This window comes from Canis aureus, chromosome 19 (assembly GCF_053574225.1).
Source record: "Canis aureus isolate CA01 chromosome 19, VMU_Caureus_v.1.0, whole genome shotgun sequence".
Taxonomy (NCBI): domain Eukaryota; kingdom Metazoa; phylum Chordata; class Mammalia; order Carnivora; family Canidae; genus Canis; species Canis aureus.
Genome location: NC_135629.1, coordinates 44,629,486 through 44,648,099, shown reverse-complemented (window position 1 = coordinate 44,648,099; position 18,614 = coordinate 44,629,486). Strand labels below are relative to the sequence as shown.

At 40.8% G+C, this 18,614-nt stretch overlaps 1 protein-coding gene and 1 pseudogene across 3 annotated transcripts in view; both read left to right on the top strand.

The window, feature by feature from the left end:
- KIF15 (kinesin family member 15) overlaps nucleotides 1–18,614 on the top strand; it is a 78,231-nt gene that overhangs the window by 41,694 nt on the left and 17,923 nt on the right. For all 3 annotated transcript variants that reach the window (XR_013358001.1, XM_077859205.1, XM_077859206.1), the window contains exons 14-24: nucleotides 96–267; nucleotides 4,474–4,615; nucleotides 6,106–6,247; nucleotides 10,815–11,012; nucleotides 11,841–11,948; nucleotides 12,377–12,482; nucleotides 13,829–13,994; nucleotides 16,623–16,773; nucleotides 16,981–17,066; nucleotides 18,048–18,117; nucleotides 18,492–18,578. Coding sequence is in view for 2 of the 3 variants with exons in the window: in XM_077859205.1 (XP_077715331.1) it covers nucleotides 96–267; nucleotides 4,474–4,615; nucleotides 6,106–6,247; nucleotides 10,815–11,012; nucleotides 11,841–11,948; nucleotides 12,377–12,482; nucleotides 13,829–13,994; nucleotides 16,623–16,773; nucleotides 16,981–17,066; nucleotides 18,048–18,117; nucleotides 18,492–18,578 (1,428 nt within the window). In the remaining variant the exon portion in view is untranslated. The remainder of the gene's footprint in view (nucleotides 1–95; nucleotides 268–4,473; nucleotides 4,616–6,105; nucleotides 6,248–10,814; nucleotides 11,013–11,840; nucleotides 11,949–12,376; nucleotides 12,483–13,828; nucleotides 13,995–16,622; nucleotides 16,774–16,980; nucleotides 17,067–18,047; nucleotides 18,118–18,491; nucleotides 18,579–18,614) is intronic.
- LOC144290221 (SREBP regulating gene protein pseudogene) lies at nucleotides 302–1,651 on the top strand (annotated as a pseudogene).

The window sequence follows — 18,614 nt, the reverse complement described above, 5'->3', positions numbered from 1 at the left end:
CAGTGCATGCAGCATTCCTAATGTTTCCCAATGGCTTTGCAGAAAGACTGGTTATTATGGAAATGTCTGTAAGTCTTAATTCTTCTGTGTCACAGATTGAGCACCACCCCAGAGTTGCCAAGTATGCTATGGAAAACCATTCTCTTAGAGAGGAGAATAGAAGATTGAGATTATTAGAGCCTGTGAAAAGAGCCCAAGAAATGGATGCCCAGACCATTGCTGTACTAGAGAAAGCTTTCTCCGAACTATCTGGCACAGAGAAAAGAGGTAAGGGTAAGAAATGATTGTTGTCTGCATGCCTTCTAGCTGCAGGCGGTCTGTTTGAAAGGGCATTTATATTGCTTTGTAGGTAAGGTTTTGTTTTAGCCTCTAGACCTGGTGTGGTGCTAATTTCTTGTATACATACTTACGCTTTTTTGTTAACAAAAGGCATTTTTAAAAAACTTTATCTCATAAATTTCATAGTAGTGAATTGGGCTAATAGACTTATCAACGAAATACCTCTTCTGGTTCTGTTCTGTTGATGAAAGATTGACTCAGGGTGCCCGCCATGGGGAATGGGGCTGCCAGCCCCATAGGGGCCATGCCGGCCGGGCCCCGGGCCTGCCCCGCATCAACACCGGGATGGTGAACCTGGTGGTGATGGTGTGGCACTGGCTCCTCCAGAAGAGGTGGGTGCTCGCCCTGGTCTTTGGGCTCTCGCTTGTCTACTTCCTCCACAGCACCTTCAAGCAGGAGAAAAGAGCAGTAAGAAATTGGAATCTCCTCCAGGTTCAAGACCATGACCAGCCCATTCTGTGGAAGGTGCATTTTCACCTGGGGAACAGCAGTCGGCCTGGCAACCAGTGCCGGAACTCCATTCAAGGGAAGCACCTCATCATAGATGAGCTAGGATACATTTGTGAAAGGAAGGATTTGCTGGTGAACGGCTGCTGTAATGTCAACGCCCCCGGCACGAAGAAGTACCGCTGTGATGGCTGCTTGCCCCATGGCTGCTGTGGTGCCTATGACTACTGTGTGTCCTGCTGCCTGCAGCCCAGCAAGTGACTTCTCCTGGAGTGCTTCCTCAACCGCGCAGGTGTGGCATTCCAGAACCTCTTCATGGCTGTTGAAGATCACTTCGAATTGTGTCTGGCCAAATGCAGGACCTCATCCCAGAGCGTGCAGCATGAGAATACCTATAGGGACCCCATAGCCAAGTACTGCTATGGAGAGAGCCCTCCTGAGCTCTTCCCCACGTGACAGGCACAGCAGACAACACACGGATGACCAGGCGCCACAGGAGAACTTGTGGCCTGAAGCCACCCTCCAGCGTTCTCTAGTCTGCATAGAAGAAGAGATGCCTCACACAGAAGTCTTGGCTTTGACCGCTTCTTGTGCTGTACTCTTTGGCCTCAGTCACCACTGGGCTCTACCTTGTGGAACTATTCTGTGAAGGAGCTTGGAAACACTAATGCATCACATACAAGAACAAACTACAGGCGAGCCTGTGGAGTTGCTGGTGCTCTGGGGCACTTCTACCGTTGCAAACTCCTCGAGTCCTTCACTGTAAATTTATTTATTGGATTTCTTTGGAGTAGTAGGAGCATGATAATAGTTCATATAGAAAGATATCTTGCCTTAATAGTCAAATATATTCAAGGAAATTGTTGTTTTCTTGTGTTCCTGGGTTTCCTGAGTGAAGTCATCCCTTTACCCCGATAAAATGTTTGGCCTTTTTTGTTTTTTTTGTTTTTTGTTTTTGTTTTTTTGGCCTTTTTGAACATGTATGTTCTCCCAAGGTAGTTGTTTTGAGTTTTGTTTTAAAAGCTCCTTCAGGAGTGGGCCCTGGACACTATATTCTGACATCTAAAATTGTCAACAACTCAAAGATACTATTCCATTCTTGCCCTCTACCAGCCACCTTGCAGGTGGCACCAGCTGCCCACAGGTTTTCTCATCATGGTATTTGTGCTTGCATTCCCTGCATGTGAGCATCCTCTGAATCAGAAATTCCAACTCCCTGTTCCAGAGGATTTTCTCATTTCCAATGCCACTGTTGAAACGATTGTGGTCTGCTCAGCCATGGTGCCCTGGGAGCCTCCTCCCTTCTGTCATGGAAACCTGCTGTTAGGGTAATTCCTAGATGAAGAGACACCTAATAACTGGCTGTAGGCAGTCATCCTTCATTGCTTTCAGCTTTGAGACATAGGACAGGTTCAGACCTTCAGTTTCCTTATGACTTATGAAGAAGAAGGCCCAATTTTCCGTCAAGGTGCTGCTGTAAGTGAGTCACTCCTACCCTCAGTGGGGTGAGCCCGTGAATGCTGGCTGGGCATGCCAGTTGTGGGTCCACATGTTCAACACTGAATTTCTCAGGCTCAAGGTCAAGAGTATTTGGTCCTCTGATAAGACATTCTGCCCCTTAAGTACTATGACTCTTTGCTCTCAGGAGACATGGACACACAGCTCTTTCCTGGAGCAAGCCCCTTACTAATCCTGGGATCAGGCCAGGTCTTTTTCATTTTTTGATTGTTCAGGCTGTTGACCTTGGAACCGGGTACTAGTTTTACAATCCACTTTTGACATTTTTTTCAATAGGGTTTTTTCTTTGAACCATGTTTGTCTTCCAGTATGTTTCTGCAGTATGTAGCAGTAATTCCCCATGATTTTCTCCTATTACTTTTTAAACCTTTCTTCCCAAAGGTGTTTGTCTTCCTTAAATAAGCCACCTTAGAGGGCTGTCTGGCAATTGTTTTTTTAATGTTTTTTTCCCAAAAAATCTATTTAGTTTGCATTGGACTTTTTGGATTCTATGTGCATTCACGGTGCTAAATCAAACTTCATATGTGAAAGAAATGTGCGTGTCTGGATGTTTTACATCTCATTCTTTTTGATAATTCGAGTCTGGTGTGTGTCTGTCTCATGTGAGTTGTCACTGGTATCAGCCTCTCCTTGGAGCTTGTTTGAACTTTTGAGCAATGTAACAGATTTAATGTGAAAATGGCTTTATTAAAAAAAAAAAAGATTGACTTAGATATTTTTAATTTTTATTAAATGAAATTTTCCTATTTTAAGTATTTGTAATGAAAAGTGCTAGCCTAATCAACATGGATGAAGATGGAGATGTTTACCTGCTAGCTAAGCAAGGTTTGTTCAATGTGAGAGGTATCTGAAGGTCAGACTCCTGATCCCAGCTTGGTGGTACTTGCATCATGGAGTTGTGGGTGCCAGTTATACACTGGCCACCATACACTGTTAGTTCTGTGTTATTTCCATCTGCTTTTACTCTGTGAAAAGTGATTTAGTTGGTGCCGATTCTCACTTATAGGCTGGGCAGCTCCTGGTGTTAATGCTCTGGGATTTGGCAACAGAGTCTATGTTCGCCCCACTCTCAGAGTGAATATTTTCATGGACTTTTTTTTTTTTTTTTTTTTAAGATTTTATTCGTTCATTCATGAGAGACACAGGGAGAGAGAGAGAGGCAGAGACACAGGCAGAGGGAGAAGCAGGCCCCATGCAGGAGCCTGACATGGGACTCGATCCCAGGTCCCCAGGATCATGCCCTGGGCTAAGGCAGCGCTAAACCACTGTGCCACCCGGGCTGCCCAATATTTTCATGGACTTTTATCAGATTTCTGTCTCAGCCTTTGTCATTTCAGATTGAAATTGAAAACATTCTAATCTCATTCTGCACTTGTAACGAAGCCTGTTTGTGTCTATTTTAAATTTTCATTTTGCAAGTCTTCTTCCATTCTGTTATGACTGATTAAAAGAATAAAACATGGGTTGTGAAGAGATTGATTTTAGATGCAAAGTTAAGATGAGGTTTGTGTATTATTTCAGCCATTTTTCACTACAGGGCTCTGTATTTTGTTGGCCATTTTGACCTCAAATAATTCCTTGACATACTACTACCTTTGAAAGATACTAATGGTCATTTCTTGATCCTACCATCTTCTAAATGAAGAGCATTTTCTAAACAACTTTAATGTGATGTTTTCCCACAGAACTCTCTCCTGTATATCCAGTTTTCTAAGCAATCCCTGAACATATTCCCCACCAGTTAGAGGATACCGATCTCCTTCAACCTGCTGCCTTTGCTGTTTGGTTCCTTTCCAGAGTAATTATTGACTGTTAACATTAGCTGTCAGCATGAATTTCGGCAGTATTCACCTGTTGACGTTGCACCAGCCTGATGTGTGTTGTACTCCATGGTTTGCTCTTTCTCCTGATGGAAAAGGTGTTGCCTTCAATATGCCCCTATATCCTGGGGCTTCCCCACTTCTCAGAAACAACTTCTGGCACTTTCTGACACACTGTGTTGGATCTTTCTTTGTGTCCTGTTGAGCCTCAGGTTCTTGATTTTTAGGGTCCTCTCTCCAACCCATCTCTCATTTTTCCTTCTTTGCTTGAAAATTGATACCTGGCAGAGAACTTAGAAAATGTGTTCTGTTATTTCTTTCAAAGACCGAGTTGTTTCCTTCTTACCAGGTCAACAAGGATTTTCTCCTAAAACTCCAAAGGAGCCATGTTCGTTAGTGAACACTGAGAAGTTGAAAGCACAACTCTTGCAAATTCAGACAGAACTGAATAATTCAAAGCAAGAATATGAAGAATTCAAAGAACTAACAAGGTAAAGTGTAAATGCACATTCATGCTTTCCTGTTTGAGTAACTTTAGTGTTGATTCATTTTAGCATTTAACATCAATTTAATTGAGCATTTTCCATTAAATACTAATTCTCATATAGCAACTAACTTGTTTTGACATGAAGAGAAAGCTCCTTAATATATTTAATGAACCTAGATGATACAGATATTTTCACTGATAACCGGGCTGCCCTAGTTACCAAATTTAAATCAACATTGTTAAGAATTAAATCAGGACAGCCCGGGTGGCTCAATGGTTTAGCGCCACCTTTGGCCCAAGGCGTGATCCTGGGGACCCGGGATCGAGTCCCACGTCAGGCTCCCTGCATGGAGTCTGCTTCTCCCTCTGCCTGTGTCTCTGCCTCTCTCTCTCTCTGTATCTTTCATGAATGAATGAATGAATGAATGAATGAATAAATAAATAAATAAATAAATAAATAAATAAATAAATAAATAAATAAATAAATAAATAAATCTTTTAAAAAAAGGAGTTAAATCAGGTGGGATGCCTGGGTTGCTCAGTGGTTTCAGGGTCTGCCTTTGGCTCAGGGCATGATCCCGGAGTCCTAGGATCGATCCCGGAGTCCTAGGGAGTCCTGCATTGGGCTCCCTGCATGGAGCCTGCTTTTCCCTCTGCCTGTGTCTCTGCCTCCCTCTGTCTCTGTGTCTCATGAATAAATAAACAAAATCTTAAAAAAAAAAAATTAGTATTTTTAGGAATTACAGGTTTGTTAATATTATTTATGCTCCTTTTGTAGAAAAAAATAGAAGCTTCATTCAGAGTATAACTAAGGTTAATGCTATCCTAAAATATAAAAAAGTGTTTATTTTATTTATTTTAGAGAGAGGCAGAGAGCGCACATGAGAGTAAAGGGCACATGGGAGTTAGGGGCAGAGGGAGCGGGAAAGAGAATCCCAAGCAGACTTCCTGCTGAGGGTGGAATCAGATGCAGGGCTCAACCTCATGACTCTGAGATCATGACCTGAGGTGAAACCAGCAGTCAGACACTAAACTGACAGCCACCTAGGTGCCCTAAAAGTGTTTATTTTGAGACTAGTATATCACGTGTGGTATCACGTGAACTATTTGGGCTTTTGAGTTGGAGCTCTACCTTTTTTTTTTTTTTTTTTAATATTTTATTTGTTTATTCATGAGAGACAGAGAGAGAGGCAGAGACACAGGCAGAGGGAGAAGCAGGCTCCATGCAGGGAGCCTGACATGGGACTCCATCCCGGGTCCCCAGGATCAGGCCCTGGGCTGAAGGCAGCACTAAACCGCTGAGCCACCCGGGCTGCCCGGAGCTCTACCATTTATTAGTCAACATAGCCATATTTTACCCAACTAGAAATTGAGGGTAATCTGAGAATATCTCAGATTTAGAGAGATAAGTATCAAGTTATATAAGAATATAAACTGTACTTTACAAGGACATTACTTATTATCTGAAATACTCAATTTTTAAATATTCCTTAGGAAAAAGCAGCTAGAATTGGAATCAGAGCTTCAATCTCTGCAAAAAGCAAACCTTAATCTTGAAAACCTTTTGGAAGCAACAAAAGCCTGCAAGCGGCAAGAAGTTTCTCACCTAAATAAAATTCATGCTGAAACACTTAAGGTAGGTGGTCTGAAGCAATTCTTTAATCCTAATGAGTTTGATCCCATTTTGTTGATAATGGAGAGAGACTGCACAGATGATCCCCAGATATGCTAGACTCCTTTGCAAGACAATCAACCCCAGAGTGACTGATCCAGCTGTTCTGATGTCTGCCTCCAGTGGTCCAGTGGTCCAGTGGTGGGATGTTGTGGGAAAGAAAGCATTTGAAATCAGACCTGGGTTCAGATTTAACCTGTCACTATCCTTAGGCAGGGTTTCCTCATTTCTGAGCTTCATATTTATGGTCTCCTAAGTGGGGATGAGGAGGATGTGATTGTAAGTTTTTTAGAGCATTAAGTGAGATAATAGAGCTGTGGCACCTGGTGGATCTTGACAGCTGTTGCTATAATGTACCATGTGCTCCCAGTTAGTGGTAGAAGAATAGAAATCCTAAGGACAAAGACCACTAAAGGATCTAAGATAAAACTAGTAATAACAAGAGGGCTTTTTTCCTAAACAACCATTGCCCTCATTAAAAAAAAAAAAAAAAAAAGTGAATATCTGAGAATGAGGAGAACCCAGGGAAAGCAAAAGATTAAGAAGGTGGTGTTGCTGATGCTGGTGATTGAGCTTTTGTACCAGATTCTGTGAAGGCTAAAAATATCTTTCTTTATACAGCTTAAACTTAATAATAGATGTTTATTTCTAATGGTTATTTTTAGAAGTGATATTTTTGATGTCACTTAATAGGAGACTTTTTTTTTTTAAGATTTTATTTATTTATTCATGAGAGACAGAGAGAGAGAGAGAGAGAGAGGCAGAGACACACAGGCAGAGGGAGAAGCAGGCTCCATTCAGGGAGCCCGATGGACTCGATCCCGGGTCTCCAGGATCATGCCCTGGGCTGCTTGCGGCGCCAAACCGCTGAGCCACCCGGGCTGCCCTAGGAGACCGTTTTTAAAAGAAATTGTATTCATTTGTTTGAGTAGACAATTCACATGATGGGAGTTTTTAAAGGTATAAAGAGTATACATTGACAAGTCTCTCTCCATCTTCTGTCCTTCCTGCCGACTAGCCAAGCCCCTTTTTGGAGACAGTCACTATCAGCAAGTCTTTTGGGGTTTTATTTTTCACCTTTTAATTTTTTCCTTTTTTAAAATTTTTTAATTGAAGTGCGGTTGGTATACAATATTATTTTAGTTTCAGGTATACAATATAGTGATTAGGTAGTTTTTTATATTATCCTATACATTATGCAGTGCTTACCCAATTAACTGTAGTCATCATCTGTCACCGTACAGGTTATTACAGTATTATTGACTCTAATCCCTATGCTGTACGTCACATCTCTGTGGCTTATTTATTTTAGAACTTGGAGTTTGTACCCCTTTACCCATCTCACCCATCTCCCCAACCTCTTCCCTTCTGGCAACCACCAGTTTGTTCTCTGTATTTATGACTCTGTTTCTGATTTGTTTTGTTTTTTAGATTCTACATATAAGTGAAATCATGTAGTGTTTGTCTTTTTCTGTCTGATTTATTTCACGTAGCAAGCTACCCTCTGGGTCCATCTATGGTATCACCAATGGCAAGGTCTCATTCTTTTTTACGGCTGAGTAATATACCAGTGTATATACGTGTGGGGATGTGTATGTGCATATATATATCACATCTTTATGTGTTTATCTATTGATGGACACTTGAGTTGCTTATATATCTTAGATACTGTAAATAATATTGCACAAAATGTAGGAGTGCATGTATCTCTTCAAATTAGTGTTTCCATTTTCTTTGGGTTAATACCCAGTAGAAGAATTTTGCTGGACCATATTATAATTCTATTTTAATTTTTTTGAGGAACCTCCATATTGTTTTCCACACTAACTGTACCATTTACATTCTCACCAGTAGTGTAGAAGCCTTTCCTTTTCTCCACATCCTTGCCAACATTTACTGTCTCTTGTCTTTTTGATGCTGGCCATTCTGATAGATGAGGTGGGGTGATATCTCATTGTGGTTTTGATTTGCATTTCTCCAATGATGAGGGATATTGAGCAATTTTCTCATGTGTCTGTTGGGCATCTGGATGTCTTTAGAAAAATGTTCAGGTCCTCTCTGCCTTTTTTTTTTTTTTTTAAATTTTTATTTTTTTATGATAGTCACACACAGAGAGAGAGAGAGGCAGAGACACAGGCAGAGGGAGAAGCAGGCTCCATGCAGAGAGCCCGACGTGGGACTCGATCCAGGGTCTCCAGATCATGCCCTGGGCTACAGGCGGCGCTAAAATGCCGTGCCACCAGGGCTGCCCTCTGTATGTTTTAGATATTAAACTCTTATTAGATATATCATTACAGGTATCTTCTCCCATTCAGTAGGTTGCCTTTTTTATTTTGTTGATGGTTTCCTTATCTTTTTCTTTTTCTGGGTACAGTATACTTTAATTGATGGTACATGACAAGGTAGGACTCCCCAAGACCCTCTCCTTCTTCAGGGAGTCTGGGGTGGAAACTAGGTAGAGTTCGGGAGATTCTCATTGTGTTGGGTGAGTTGGGACAAGGACTCCCCAGTAGCTAAGGGCCTCTCTTTCTCTTGCTTTTCCTGGGGCTGGTGGTCTGGAGGGCTCTTCTTGGAGGCAGCATGGACTGTAAGGTCCATCACCCAGTTGCTGTCGCTAAATTCATTGTCATAGCAGGAAACGAGCTTGACAAAGTGGTTATTGAGGGCAATGCCAGCCCCATCATCAAAGATGGAAGAGTGGATGTCATTGTTAGAGTTGCTGGGCAAACCTGGTCCTCAGTAGGGCCTAGGATGCCTTTGAGGGGGCCTTCCTATGCCTATGTCACCACCACCTTCTTGATGTCATTGTATTTGGCAGCTTTCTCCAGGTAATGGGTCAGATCCATGACTGACACGTTGAGGGTGGGGACACAGAAGACCATGCTTGTGAGCTTCCCATTCAGCTTGGATGACTTTCCTACAGCCTTGGCAGCACCAGTAGAAGCTAGGATGATGTTCTAGGAAGCCCCTCAGCTGTCATTCATGCCACAGCTTTCTAGAAGGGCTGTCCACGGTAGTCTTGGTGGCCATGATTGCATAGACTATGGTCATGAATCCCTCCACCATGCCAAAGTTGTCATAGATGACCTTGGCCACAGGGGCCAAACAATTGGTGGTACAGGAGGCATTGCTGATAATCTTGAAGGAACTGCCATATTTCTCATGGTTCATGCCTGCCACAAAATGGGGGCATCAGAAAGGGCAGAGATGATGACCAGCCCCCCTCTGCCCCACCCTTCAAGTGAGCCCTAGGCTTCTCTATGGTAAATGAAGACCCCAGTGGACTCCACAACATACTTAGCACCAGCATCATCTCATTTAATGTTGATAGGATCTTGCTCCTGGAAGATGGAGATGGGCTTTCCATTGATGACAATTTCCTGTTCTCAGCCTTGGTTGTGCTGTGGAATTTGCTGTGGGTGGAATCATACTGTAGACCATGTTGTTGAGGTCAATGAAAGGGTCATTAATGGTGACATTGTCTACTTTCCCAGGGTTAAAAGCAGCCCTGGTGACCAGGCACCCAGTACACCCAATCTGTTTAGTCTGACCTTCACCACTGTGTCTCTGGGATGTGGCTGGCACTACACCAGATGTGGCTGTCTGTCAAATGGGGAGGAGCAAAGAGCCTCTTTTATGTACTTTTAAAGACCCAACGAACCTCAAGGTCATCAGCATATTCTACTTTTTTCACTACTTTTGTAATTTTCTCTTTACTTTGAGATGTTAAATCCATCTGCTATTTTATTTTTGAATGGTATTACATAGGGATTTAACTTTTTTTTTAAGTTTCTATGGAATTTATTTTTTTTAATAAATTTAATTGTTATTGGTGTTCAATTTGTCAACATACAGAATAACACCCAGTGCTCATCCCGTCAAGTGCCCACCTCAGTGCCCGCCACCCAGTCACTCCCACCTCCCCTTCTACCACCCCTAGTTCGTTTCCCAGAGTTAGGAGTCTTCCATGTTCTGTCTCCCTTTCCAGTATTTCCCACTTATTTTTTTCTCCTTTCCCCTTTATTCCCTTTCACTATTTTTTATATTCCCCAAATGAATGAGACAGGGATTTAACTTTTAATAGTCCTTGTTTTTCTCACTATTTTGAACTTTACACATATAAATCATTGTTTTTCTGTGTATTTTCTTCCTGTGTTCTATTTGACTATTCATATGCTAATCACCGATTTAAGGCCTATACCCTTATAATGTATTTTTATGTGGGTCAGGGAAGTCTTCCTAATTTGTTCTCTTTTTAAATTGTTTTTCCTTACACTTATATTCTTTATATGAAGTTTGGAATTGGCTTAACAAGTTTCAGTTTTAAAAATCTAACTAGAATTTTGCTTGAGACCACATTGAATTGATAGATTTGTTTCTATTTAGGCATTTCTCACCTGCCTCTCAAGGATACTCTTTCTTTTGGTGATTAGAATTTCAATTTTATCCTCTCTGTTCACATAGTAACTAAATACTTTTGCTATTTTGTTCATGGGTACTAATACTGTTTCATAATCACATTTTGCTGTAGATTATGACTACGCCAACCAAGGCTTATCAACTTTGGTCTCGAACAGTACCAAAATTAAGCCCTGAAGTGGGGAGCTTTGGCCCTGTGTGCACTCAGAATTCAAGTGAGTTAGATGATAATATCTTGAATGAGCCAATTCCACCTGACATGAATGAACAAGCTTTTGAGGCCATTTCTGAAGAGCTTAGAATGGTGCAGGTAATGTTTAGTTTCAGAAAACACGAGTAAAAACAAACTTCCTTTACTGTTTCAACTCTGTAATGTTTAGTGTTCAAACCTGTATACTATTAAAATTGTATTTCTTTAAATATGGATGTGTGAAAACTCCTGACTTTGAAATCCGCTCTGATTTGCTCTTCAGTATTTAGCAAGGCCCCCTCTATAGTCTCCTGGGGCTTTGGTTCTCTCATATGTGAAGAAACTGGTCTCTTTGCCACCAGCTTCAAGTTCCAGGTCTGGTTTATGTGACACAGTACTATATCTGCTAAAGAAAATTAAAATGATTGAAAGAATCTTATTATAGATCAAATTTCAGGCAGTTTTTGGTATATTTGAAAGAACCTGTGAAATGTGCTTATTTCAGAATTCTGGTGATTTATTTTTTTTAAATGTTTTTCTGCTGTCTAGTAAAATTTAGAGTGAGCCACACCACTCTCAAATTCCAGACTTTTTGCCCTTTCCAAGGCATAGAGGCCATTCTGGTAAAGTCACTCACATGCGGCCCTGGGAAAACTTCTTAGAAGTCTCAAGATGGTTCTGTGATTGAATCCACTTAATTTTAACCACCTTTTCCCTTGTATTTCAAACTATTTAATTAAAAGGACCACAGGTATAATTCTGAGACCCCACAAGTCATTAGTGTCGTCTTTTGAAATTGTTTTCTGGCTCCCAACTGGCCTCTGATGTCTTTGTGCATATAAGGTTTTGAATTTAATTTTTTGTTTTTCTAATGCCGAAGAGACAGTGGATTGTTGAGAGTTCCATTAAAAAGAATTTTTGGCAACAGAAGTTTTTGTGTTGCTGTAGGAACAGATGAATGCCCTTCAAGTGAAGTTGGATGAAGAAGAGCATAAAAACCTCAGGCTTCAACAGCACATTGACAAACTGGAACATCACTCTATACAAACGCAGGAGGTAAGGCCAGGAGTGTGGCCCCAGAAAATTACGTGAAACAAAGCCACAAAGTGAAAGGATTATGAGAAGAAAATGCCTTCACAAAGCCTCTGTCAAGGCTTATTTGAGTTGTATTTATTGTGTTACTTCACATACTGCTCTGATCATGACACACACACCCCTAGTCTGAATTCTAGCACACTTTGTCGATAGTGCCAAGAGATCTCTTGTGCTGTTAGTTTGGAACAAAGTAAGATGGATGGACAGTCCAGGTGCTTGCAGTGATCCTTCCCTTTGTTGATCATCCTCACTGTAGCTCATGGGAACAACCAATTTTCTTCTCTCAGAGACCTTAAACTAGATGTTTAAAACAGAAACAAGGTACTAATTTATAGTATATCTTAGTACACCAATATTCCTTTTCCAATAAACTTATCTTTTTCTCAAAGCTTTTCTCATCAGAAAGAACTGACTGGACCAGACAACAGCAAGAGCATCTCTCACAATTGAATGTCCTTGAAAAGCAGCTTCAGGACACTCAAACTAAGAATGACTGTGAGTTTGAACAACTGGGAGCTTTGTCATCTGAATACTGTTAACTCAGTGTCTTTTGACTCTTGTGAATAAATCTTGCCCTATATTTTGGGTTTTTCAAAATTTTAAATTAGATGACCAAACTTGAGTCTGCACGACAGTGATAAGTAACAGTAATATGTCATAATTGGGTAATTTGCTCGAGGACTGCTCACAAACAAGTGATTGAACTGTTTGCTGAAAGTTTTTTTTTTTTTTTTTTAATTTTTATTTATTTATGATAGTCACAGAGAGAGAGAGAGAGAGGCGCAGAGACACAGGCAGAGGGAGAAGCAGGCTCCATGCACCAGGAGCCCGATGTGGGACTCGATCCCGGGTCTCCAGGATCGCGCCCCGGGCCAAAGGCAGGCGCCAAACCGCTGCACCACCCAGGGATCCCCTGCTGAAAGTTTTAATACGGCTTTGAAAACAAATTGTCTTTAAATTATATGATGAATAATGTTTTGATAGTGACAAAATAAAGCATAAATTAGATATTTGTATATATCCATAGTTGGGAATATCGCTTAATTCCCAGGTTTTTTTTTTTTTTTTTTTCAGTTTATTTCTCCTTTCGTCAAAGTGTTTGCAGCAGTTTATAATAAAGCTAAAAGGGGATCCCTGGGTGGCGCAGCGGTTTGGCGCCTGCCTTTGGCCCAGGGCGTGGTCCTGGAGACCCGGGATCGAATCCCACATCGGGCTCCCGGTGCATGGAGCCTGCTTCTCCCTCTGCCTGTGTCTCTGCGCCTCTCTCTCTCTCTGTGACTATCATGAATAAATAAAAATTAAAAAAAAAATAAAGAAAAAAAATAAAAAATAAAGCTAAAAGACAGCCATTGTGTTTTCTTTGACCAAAGAGTTACCTAATTTAGTTGGAGTTTCCTTAGAAGACCAGAAGCATTTAACCCATTTTGGAAAGTTCTGGTACATTACCAAGGAGTTTTCAATAAGTAAGATTAGATCGCTTAAAATGTGCTTAGTCTCTTGATTTCTGTCCCTTATATTAAATTTTCATGCACATGCTACAGGAGAAATGTAGAGTCAAATGGCCTGCAGATCAGAGACAGATGTTAAGTCTCCTTTTTTTGTAGAAATACATCAAAAATCTAAGCAAAGGGGAGGAAGAAAATAATCTGAGTGCCCCTAGGTACCAACTGCTTGGTTGTTTAACTTTTTTTTTTTTTTTTGATTGTTTATCATCTTAAAATTGGTATCTTTACTTTTTTGCTGTTTGTGTGAAGATATCCCTCAAACTTATTTACCTACTTTGTTAAAAAAAAAAATTATATAAAGAAACCTGTTGAGAGTTTATTTTCTTTCTTTCTTAGTTTTGAAAAGTGAGGTGCATGACCTGCGTGTAGTTCTTCATTCTGCAGACAAGGAGCTGTCTTCCATGAAACTGGAGTATAGTTCGTTCAGAGAGAGTCAGGAGAAAGAACTGAGTAGCCTTTCTGATCGACATGCGCACACACAGCTTCAACTGGACAGCGTCAGGTAGAGTTGTTCTGTTATGACGTCCCGTTGCTGGTTGGCCTGCAGCCTGGGCCTACTCGCTGTGCAAGTGCTATAAACCCAACCCAAACTAGTTAAACAAAAAGGTAAATTATTGGCTCACAATACTGGGGAGACCTAGAGGTGATTTTGGTTTCAGGAACAAACTAGATTGAGTTTCAGAAGATATCATCAGTGCATGTTCTCTCTGTCTCTGTGTCTCTGCCTGTATCTGTCTGTCTGTCTTTCTGTGTCTCTCTCTCTGTCTCTCTCTCTCTGTCTCTCTAAGTCCCTGCTCTTTTTCCCTCAGTATGTTGCCATTACTCTGTCCTACTTTTGAGAGCCTTCCTTTATGTGACAAGGAACAGATTGCCTCAGACAGCTCCATCTTCTGCCTCTTAGCATAACGATCCCTACAATGACCTCTCTCCCAGAAGCCGTGTATCAGTCCCAGGGAAAATCCAAATCAGCCTTTCGGGAGTCATCTGCTTACCTTTGGGCCAATTACTCATTGAGAGTTTGGGCCAATTACTCATCAAGAGTTTGAGATGGCATGGGCCCAACATAGTACCTTTCCAGAGGAAAAGGTGTGCTCTTACTAGAAGGGACACACAGTACGAGACTGACTAAATCAGCAGTTGTCACTATTGTCCATGGTAACTCACCTGAAGCCAGTGGGAGTCAGTGCTAGTACTCTTGAAACAAAGGAATGATAGACAGAAGTTGTTTTTACTATTCTTCTTGCTAATTTCAACCTGTTGTAAAACCATTTTGTGGTGTCAATGCCAACTTGTGGGTCCATGGCAATAACTTAATAATAGACATCTGGCATGTGATACGGTGAGTGTCAGAGACGTTGCAAAGGTTTAAATCTGCAATTTGTATGTGTTTTCCCCAAATGTAAGGAATTAAAATAGAGGAAGAAAACCTGAGGTCTGCAGACCAAATCCATACAGACAGGTTTTTACTGGGCCTGCCCAGTATGATTTGAAAAAGCTTAGCATAGCATTCTCAAAATTGAAAGCTTTCTTATAAAAATCTGTCTTTTAGCGTCCTCTGAAAATCCCATCTCTGCCATGTGAATGACTCTTGAGACAGAGTCTCACCCCATGAGACAGGGGTGTGTGCAGAGTCCACATGCCCTCCACTGCCCCTACACACTGTCCCCAGCACCAAGACTCCAGCCAGTTGCCATTTGTCATCCCTGGTGCACTGTTGTTTTTTCTTACACCTGGCATCTGTTTTCAACATCTTAGTCACTGATTATAATCTTGGCTCTGTTGTAAATTAATTTTGTGTGATTTTTTTGAAAAGGTCACTTCAACTAATCTCATTGGGTTTTAACTTCCTGATGTTCATGTCAGTTCAAATAGATCTAAAATGTTAAGAATCCCCACAATATTTGACTATATGCTTAAATTCTGTCTTAAAAATAGCGAGCATATTTCCTTGTTTTTTTTTTTTAAAGATTAATTAATGTATTTATTCATGAGAGACACAGATACAGAGACATAGGCAGAGAGAGAAGCAGGCTCCATGCAGGGAGCCCGATGTGGAGCTCAATCCCGGGACTCCACGATCACATTCTGGGCGTGAAGGCAGAAGCTCAATCGCTGAGCCACCCAGGTGTCCTTATTTCCTTGCTTTTTAAATTAGATACAACTTAATTTTTCTCAGTGACTCAGGTTTAACACTGAGGGCATCACTCTCTGGGCTGCTTGTACTCCATGGCCTTCCAGGCAATGAAGAGGCCCCTGCATGAAATAGCACAACACCACTGTGTGTTTCTTGAATCATTTGGCTGCTTTATATATACAGTTTATATCATAAATACATCCCCCCTTGTTCCCGTCTCTTGTCTGTATATCTGTCTTTAGCAGCTGATTTATACTGCTTTGAAATTTGCTGCTTCTGCCCTGCTTCAGTTAGTAAAGCAGATCAATCCCCATCTAATGACCTGTGTATAAGCTGGGACATCTGTTTTGGATGGTGCCAGAGTCAGGTTCATTGTTTATAAGTTCTTGGCCAAGCTCTGGATGTTTGGGTGTGTCATAAAATGTGTGGAGAGGAATGAGGGGATGAGAACCTAAAAAGCAGGAAATAATAATTATATGAATTATGAGAGTTTTGTCTGAGGGAGTTTACTCTCTTGATCAAATTAAAGCCCCATTTGCCATCTTAAAACTTTCCTAGAGTTCAGAGAATATGTGATGATGAATGGATAGAGGTGAGCTACCACCAAAACTAAGTTAAGGCCAGTCCCTAACTCACATGAGAGAGGTTTAGGTCTGGCACCCCCTAAAATGAATCCATGACCCTAACTGCCCATCAGTTTCGCACGTGCAGTTGAGACCACGGGAGGAAGAATGAGGAGGTAGGCGGCTATAGGCTTACATGCCCACCTTGTCTTTTCCATCCCTATCACACTGCTCTGTGGTCCAGTGTGTCTTATATGTTTGTGCATTGTGGGCATTCCACACAAGTTCATGAGGAGCTTTATGTCAGTCAAGGCTTCTGTAAGTTGGGAATGGTCTGTATGTAGATGGGAGAAGTGGAACTGCCGATAATCTGACTAGCAGAACTACATTTAATGTTTATATTTACCATTGTAAAAATGTTTTCCTGATAAAGATTAGAAAAGGAAAAGCTTCTTGAGAGCAAAGCCTGCCTACAGGATTCCTATGACAACTTACAAGAAGTAATGAAGTTTGAAATTGACCAACTTTCAAAAAACCTACAAAACTGCAAAAAAGAAAATGAAACTCTGAAATCTGATCTGAATGTAAGTTAAGAAGGTTATTGCTTATTGATGAATTTGTCCTGGATGTGTGATTGTTCCCTGGAGCACAGGGCAAAGTCTGTTTTGACCTCTCCCTAACTTCCTGTACTGGCCCATCATGCCTGCTGACATAGAAGATACTTGATGTGTTTGTTGATTACACGTTGCTAGTAACCATTACTTAAAATCTGATGTGACGTTGTCTTTTAGAATTTGGTGGAGCTTTTTGAGGCAGAAAAAGAACGCAATAACAAATTATTATTACAATTTGAAGAAGATAAAGAGAACAGTTCTAAGTGAGTGCTATTTATCTTTTCCGTTAGTTGACTAGAATATCATTTACTACCATATTAACTTGAGTTACTTTTTTATTGCTGATACCCTGTAAAGTTATTTTTTTTTAAGCATTTTAAAATACCAGATTCTTTTGTGTAAGAGGGTAGAGAAACTTAATTTTTCAAAAGCATTTGATAAGCAGCTGTGATACTTTTGAAACAAATTGCAGTTGGTAGTGATCAGAACCCAGGGCATTCTCTAAATAAATCACAGTAATTTTATAACTGGAAGGTGGGGAACTGATTTTTATTTCTGTCTCTACTGTTCTTTTTCTAGCTGTTCTGTTTTTCTCTTGGTCTCTTCACATGAATGCCATTGTCTTTCTTCCTGCTCTCTCCCAAGTTCTTTCCCTTAGTGATCTCTGTCAGTCACTTGGCCTCAGCCAACAGGATGCTCATTACTCTAGTGAGAAGAAATTGTATTTATTTATTCAACAAATGCTTGTAGAGTTCTTAGTATGACTCAGATTGTCTTCTGGGCCTGGGGATACAGGGGTGAATACATCTAGTGGGCCTACATCCTAGTTTGGAAGCAGTTAACATTTAGTCATTTGTTCATATACTAGGTGATATCCAACAAGCCAAGCACTATTCTGGCAAATGCCAGAACATTTATTTAGAAGTAAGACTGAACAAAATATCCCCATCCCCATGAGTTTCACATTCTAGCACACAGAGATAGGTAATAAACAAATGCTTATGTTAGCCAGTCCTAAGTGCTCTGAAGAAAAAGAAAGTCGTAGCCCAAAGATGGGATCTCCTTAAATAATTGTTGAAGAAACAGGTAGATATCGGACTCCTCCTGGAATGCAATGCCTAACACCATGTGTGTGCTGCACAGAGTTCTGTTGCAGTTCATTGAATCTTTTCTGTACAAACACACTTAATTCCTGTTTCTATTGGAATAAGTTGTGAATAAAAAAAATCATTCTTTTCTTCCAGAGAAATCTTAGAAGTTCTTGAGGTTGTGCGTCAGGAGAAACAGAAAGAGATGGCCAAGTGTGAGCAGCAGGTGAGTGACCTCTGCTCTAATTTTAGAGTTTGAGATCTGTAACTTCTGTTCCTGATGTTGGAATAGGTGTATTAGAAACACGGTTTCAGCAGTCAGGTGTCAGAAATTGGTAGTAAAAAGAAGGACTTGTTGGTTGGTTGTATTATTTTTGAACTCTTGCTTTCCTAACTCCTAGATGGCTAGTCATACTTTCTTGGTGGTCCCTTGTTGGAAACCCACAGCATCATCATTGCCTGTTAACCCAGCTTCTCGTTTTCAAGTTTTAAGCTAGAGAGCATTGTGTAATGTGAAAAGCAGATTTCACCTCCCCCCCTTTTTTTCTATATGTGTGTGTGATTTAATTTTTTTCTCAAAATACTTCTTTTTCCCCATAGATGGCAAAAGTACAGAAACTGGAAGAGAGCTTATATGCTGCAGAAAAAGTAATCCATTCTCTGGAGAAGTCTAGAGATGCTGACAAGGTTGGTAGAGGCCAAAGCTGCATCCCTTGGCATTTT